Here is a 6514-nt window from a genome sequence, read left to right on the forward strand (position 1 = left end):
GGTATTTCCTCGCTGATGTTGTCCATTGAGAGAACCAGTGATTGTCTCTGGGTGAGAGCAGAGGAAGAGTGGAGCGATTACTGCAATGCAGAACAAGCAAACAACATCCCAGCGCTGCAGCACACACACACACACACACACACACGCACACGCACACACAGGTTCCATATTTGTGTGTTGCGTTTGTATGTACAGATTGTGTACATATTTAAGCCCAGTTATTGACTGGCTGCTGCCTTTTCTGTTTGCACGACCACATCTGCAGCATCGACACAATGGTGTCAATGTGTTTGCATGTGCATATATGTGTGTGTGTGTGTGTGTGTGTGTGTGTGTGTGTGCAATGAGCAGCCCCAACACCAGCACCACTATTTGTCATGCCCAAACACCAAAGCGTCTGCAGCTATGCACCGTGACTTTTAAATAGATCTCTTTTCACTGACAGCAAACTGTGGCCAACTCTGCATTTCCTTTTTTTTTTTTTTTTTAATACCAAGCATGTTTATGCAGAGAAGAATATGCTTTCACGCCTTTTTACACACACACACACACACACACAGGAACACAAACGGGCTGAAAATCTGCCCATCGCAGCTCAGCCTAAACCCATTATGCGAGGCGACAATGTTTTAATCAGGCTAATTGTCCAGTTCCTGGCCGTGTTTCTGCCATCTCTACTTAACCGATGCCTCAGCAGCTATGTTTTCCTTTGCTTTTCTTTTTTTTTATGGTAGGAAATAAATAAATGACACAGTGGTGGAGGAAGGGTGTGAGGCAATCTAAGCCTCTGAGGCCCACAGGCTTTTGAAGTCTAAAGACTCTTTCATCCTCGATTTTTACACATGAATGATTTTTTTTTTATTTTTTTTTTTGTTGTCGTGCAGTGACAGGACGGCTCTGACAGGACCCGAACACGTGAACCGTGGAGAAGCTGTCAGATAGTCAAACACACAAACACAGGCTCGTACATAGACTCTTATGGTGGTATGAAGGGCAAAACAAGTGCATAAACACTCTTACACACACACACACACACACACTCACACACAGGGAACTGGACTAACAAACCTGTTTCCATAAAACTTTGTACAGGACTCAAGAAAAAAAAAACAACGAGAAAAGAAGAAAACAATAGATCGTTTTGTCATCGGCGAACGTGTTTGGTGAACATTAGAACTTAATCTTGGAATCTGTGTCACTCCTGAGAAGTTGGGTTCTTGTCCGGAGGTTCTTGAAGTAGCAGGTTAACAAGGTATCAAAGGAGCATCAACCACAGGCTTGATCTCTCAGGGAAGAATTACTATAAATATTTAACTTACTGCTGTATATAAATCCAAATATTGTTGCTCTAATACACAGTTGAATCAACACTGTGTCATTTATACTACTGAAGATTTTATTTTTCCAAATCAACCCCTCCACCTCCCTCGTGTGTCCGTGAAGGCTTCATCTTCAGGTTATATGCCCGGCTAGCGATCGACGTTTCTTAGAATTACAATAAATGAACGTAGCGACAACAACTAAATGTGATTCTTCTTAATTAGGAATGTTGATTCATCTTGATAAATCCTGATTAATTGTGGTTAATCCACAGATACCCAGTAATGAATCAGATTAGAACTCCATTCGTCTGACAGCCCTGGTCCAGACCTAACAGCTGCTGAACGCCTCTGGGCTGAGTTGTATTAGAAACTGCCAGTTTGGAAATCCACCACAGTCTGCTGCTGCAACACAAACCCAGAACTTCTTGGTCCATACTTGGTGACCAGGAGAGGGAGCAGTGGACGCATGTGGTATGGTCAGCGTGTGTGTGACGGTGTGACGGCAGGAGGATCTGACTGTTTGTAAAGACGTTGTAAAAACTCCATCAGTCTGAACTGGACTGGCCGGCCTGCGGTCCAGATCTGGCTCAAAGGATGTCATTTCAATGTTGTTTTTTTTTTTACTGAAACATTTGGTTAATTACCAAATTTCCAGGTCATGAAATCCACCAACTCTCCTGGAAATGCTGTGTGTGATTTCTTGCGTTGGTGAAACTGTTCCTGAAGGAGAGAAGAGCGCGTTCAAACCTGGAGAGAACGACGGCGTAATTAGATGTTTGTTGCTTTAACTGGCTTTTAGTTTTGACTGCTCTTCTTTGTCTGCAGACACAATGGGGCTGATGTGGCATGAGTGAACTACACAGCTTAGGGGATTAGTGCTGGACCCAGGCCTGTGGTACCACACACACACTCACACACACACACACACACTCACTCCCTCCCTCCGTGACACACACCAACACACATACACTGGGCATCCAGCCACACGAACACAGAGCTGCCTCACACGCATACTTGCTCAAAACAAAGGCACACCTCTATGACTTCACACACACACACACACACACACACACACACTCCCTCAGTCCTGTGTGTATGCACAAATGCACTCACAGGGGGATTATCTGTGGAACCCAGTTCTGAACAGTGAGACTGAGGAGGCATCTGAAGGAGTGCACTCATCACCGAAGGATGCAGACAGCATGCCAGGGAGACACACACACACACACACACACACACACACACAGACACACCTCAGTGTGAGCTACCTGCGTGTTGAGCTGCATTTAAAACACAATTTCTCTGTGTCCGTCGTTCGAGACTGAGCTGACAGTCGGAGTCATGTTAGGGCACGGCAGGAAAGATGACGCAGGAGAGAGGAGATAAACAGAAGAAGAAGAAGAAGGAGGAGGGAGGAGGGAGGAGGGAGGAGGGAGGAGGGAGGAGAGAGGAGATAAACAGAAGAAGAAGAAGAAGAAGAAGGAGGGAGGAGGGAGGAGGGAGGAGGGCAGAGAAGATGGAGGAAATAAGGCAGCACGGACCAGATGTTTTTGACTCTGAAAGTTGTAGAGTTCAGGCCATGGCTCGACCTGACAGCATTTTACAATGTATTAAGAAGAAGGAACTTCCTGTCTGTGTTTTCTTCTCGTGGTCAGCATCAGAAGAAGTCACCTGACAGCTCTGTCCTCCAACTGATACAATCATTGGACGGTTGTGTTCATTCCATTGATGGGCTGCAGGTCCAGTACATTTTGTAGGTGTGACTTTATGACAAGGTCAAATTATTGATGTGTAATTTGACCTCTACACGTCTGTGGTGGGGTCAAACGTTTGATGTTTGGATCGTCACCGACTCTTGATGAATAAGAAAACAACCTGTCACTTATAATGACCTGAAAAACAACAATGACTGAGTTCAAAGTCAATTTGATGAACGGCAAAAGGATGTTGTTGAAGTTCACCGCAGCCAATGAGAAGCTGTGTGTGAGGGTTCAGGTGTGAAGTCTTTTCTGTCCGAGAACCGACGTTTGTGGAGAAATGAAAAGGAGTTTTCAGTTTGAATGTTTCCTTCGTTCGACCCAAAGAGGTGACGTTACACTGGTTTCTAACTTTTTCTTCTTCATCCAATTAAAAACGGCAGATTTGTAGGAATCAGAGAGATTCATATTCCCACACAGGGGGCGCTGCCAGGAATTCTGGGCCACATGGGAGGATATGACAACGGGCCCTTATATAGCACACATAGGAGGATGAATATATTTCTACTCACTGTGGAGAATTCACTGTTTAATGCAAAACCGATATCCACTACAACAAATGCCCCCCACTGTCCATCTGCAATCAGGTGTTTTTAAGCAATGACATTTGACCTCCAGGAAACAGAGTCAAAATTTGGAATTATAATTTTGTATTTGTATTTTTCCTCATTAATAATTTCATTTGGATTAGTCACAAATAAAAAACAGGTCTGAATCCAAACCTCTACCTGCTGTTTATTATTCATGATTAATTATGGTCCTAATCAATCATGCTAAATTGTAATTAATCCACAGTTACCCTGTAATTAATCTGAATAAAAATTGATTAATTTGTGCATTAGTTTGAATTCTCTTTTCCAAAACTACCACAGTGTTTTTTGGTTGTTGTCGGGTCAGGACATTGTTTTTTTTTTTTTACTCTCTCACAAAGATATTTATCTTCTGCAAACACCTGGAAATGCAGGTCTTAGTGCAGTACCACTGTTGGCCCTCAGGGGTACGGTCCATAACGTTTCAGCTTTTCATACACATCATACACTTCAAAAATATATATCAGTAAATGTTCTTTGTTGTGAGGTTTTTGCACTAAACTGTCCATGGAGCGTGTCGGTGCTTGGCCTTTGGTAGAAATGAGGAGAAATCAGTCGCAGAAATGAAAGGAGTGAGGAAGAACAAGGAGGGGAAAAAATCCTTCAGAAAGACAGCCAGCTGGTAAAAGACATGGAGCCACTCACGACCTTGGCCTCTGGGGGCCGGCTTCCTTCTATGTCCTCATCTTCCAGATAGAGCATATTGATTTTAAAGCATTAATGTGGTAGATTTCATACTATTAGCTCCTCTCTCCTCCCCTCAGTCTGTTTGAGGATGTGTGTGAGGAAGCCTGCAGGCGTTGGGCTTTACTCAACTCTCGTCTGATCTCTGCAACACGTCGTGTGGACGAGCTCACGGGTTTAGCGGAACGTCATGCTGCTCCTTTTATGCACCATTAAAGGCAAAGGAGACACAGAGAGTGAGCGTGCATTTATAGGGGTCACGGCATGTGTTAGTTAGTGTGTGTGTGTGTGTGTGTGTGTGTCACATTTAACGGCAGTCATGGATCAGAGTTTCTCCTTTTTTTTTTTCTTTTTTTTTTTACGTAGCACCCTTTATTGTATTTCTTGGGGTCGGCGGTAAGAAGGCTGAACCAGATGCAGAATCATCCTATACATTAATATAACATGATCCCTTACAAGGAGAGCTTCAACACGCAAAAACTAAGAATAAATATATTCACAACTGCCTCTACTATCGTCAGGAGATAAAAGCATAAAAAGGTACCTCCGCAAAAGATAATCGATAAGTGGATTCAAGGTTTCTGTCTCTGTCGTTTAGTTTTTCGACCAAAAAAACCAAAACAAAAAAAAAAAACCAAATGTTTTTTTTTTCAATGTCCACGTATTGTTTGTCCTTTTTGCCATTCAATTTTTCCTCTGAGAAATATTTAAAAATCAATACAGTAATAATAACCTTGATGCCTCATTCCCCCTGAAACAGAACATGGTAGGTCAGAGGTCCCCGTGGCTGTGTCGAGCTGATATTAGGAAAATCCAAAAACATCCATGGCCACGTGTGTCCTTCTGTACTGTACGTCCGCCTTCCATATATTTTAAATTTTTTTGTCTCGCTTTCACAAAAATATGAATTTCCAGGAGCTTATTTTGAAATTGGTACCAGTTTGTGACGAAGTTCCTTTTTGTCCATTTCTGTATAAAAGATAACAGAAAAAATCCAACAAATGAACTCAACTGGATGAGATGACAATGAACTCAACTGCGTACAAAGGACTCCAACACTGACTGGATATATGATCATCATCATTACTATCGTTATTCTTGTTTTTTTTTTTTTTTTTGGCTCGTCCAAGGAATGCAATTACTCGGCGGCAGCAATGATTGTTTTGTTTTTTTTGTTTGTTTTGTTCTTCCTGTAGTCTCAGTCGTCCATCATTTGTTCGGCCCATCTGTTGGTAGTCAAACCTCTTTGTTTAGATAAATAGATCTGTATTCATAGAAAAATAAGCATTGACCACACTGCTGGCTGTTCATTGCTAAGGCACTTGGCTTTTTTTTTTTTTTTTTTTAAATCTTCCCAGTAATTAATCTTTTGCTTCACCGCTTCATCGACGTCTCTCTGACCTCTCTGGTCTCTCGCTCCACGTTATCCCACCAGTGTCACAGTCTGTGACTCGGTGTTTGATGCTCCAAAGATCTCCACACAGGTCTTTGTTTTTCAGGAGTAAAAGCATGAACATTAACACCCACCGGCAGCACATTGTCTAGTGCTCACTGAGTAGAAACACAGAGCCTTCACTTCTTCCATAATGGTGGAGTTGGACCAACGAAGGAAAAAAAAATACATTTATAATACTGTAGTAGCTGCAGTTGAGGGTTTTCTGCCTTCAGGCTAAGATCTGGGATCAGCAAATCCTTGCCAAACCTATACACCAGCAGTGGAAGGAAAAAAAAAAAAAAAAAAGGTAAAAACCGACCTCAGCTCGTTATCCAGGAATAAACATGGTGTGCAGTGTAGTCCTGCTCCCCCACAGGCTCCTCTGAAAGTCATGCCAGCCTTTGTACAGGAGTCATTGTTAGTGGATGATTCATCACCCAGGAGGGCGATGATGGTGGTGGTGATGAGGAGACAGGAGACGAGGGAGTAAAAGGAGTAGAGGAAGGAGAAAAGGGAGGAACTGTGTTAGAACTGGTAGGAACGTTCCAGCACCTCCATATAGTCTGGTGTGGTCCTCAGTCGGGTCTGCTGCTCCGCTGCACCCTGCTGGCTCTGGCTGCTGCTGCTGCTGCCACCAACACCTCCAACACCTCCAACACCTCCAGCTCCTGCACTCGCCGTGGAGCCGACGGTGGTGACCACAAGCACCGGGGCCCCACCGGCTCT

At 43.4% G+C, this 6514-nt stretch overlaps 1 protein-coding gene across 1 annotated transcript in view; it reads right to left on the reverse strand.

Annotated features, from left to right (window-relative positions):
* Positions 1-4702: 4702 nt before the first annotated feature.
* Positions 4703-6514, reverse strand: part of LOC103379885 (SLIT and NTRK-like protein 3) — a 34170-nt gene continuing 32358 nt past the window's right edge. Inside the window, exon 9 of the mRNA XM_025059972.1 lies at positions 4703-6394. Coding sequence (XP_024915740.1) covers positions 6314-6394 — 81 coding nt within the window. The 3' untranslated portion in view covers positions 4703-6313. The remainder of the gene's footprint in view (positions 6395-6514) is intronic.

This window comes from Cynoglossus semilaevis, chromosome 1 (assembly GCF_000523025.1).
Source record: "Cynoglossus semilaevis isolate Cse_v1.0 chromosome 1, Cse_v1.0, whole genome shotgun sequence".
Classification (NCBI taxonomy): domain Eukaryota; kingdom Metazoa; phylum Chordata; class Actinopteri; order Pleuronectiformes; family Cynoglossidae; genus Cynoglossus; species Cynoglossus semilaevis.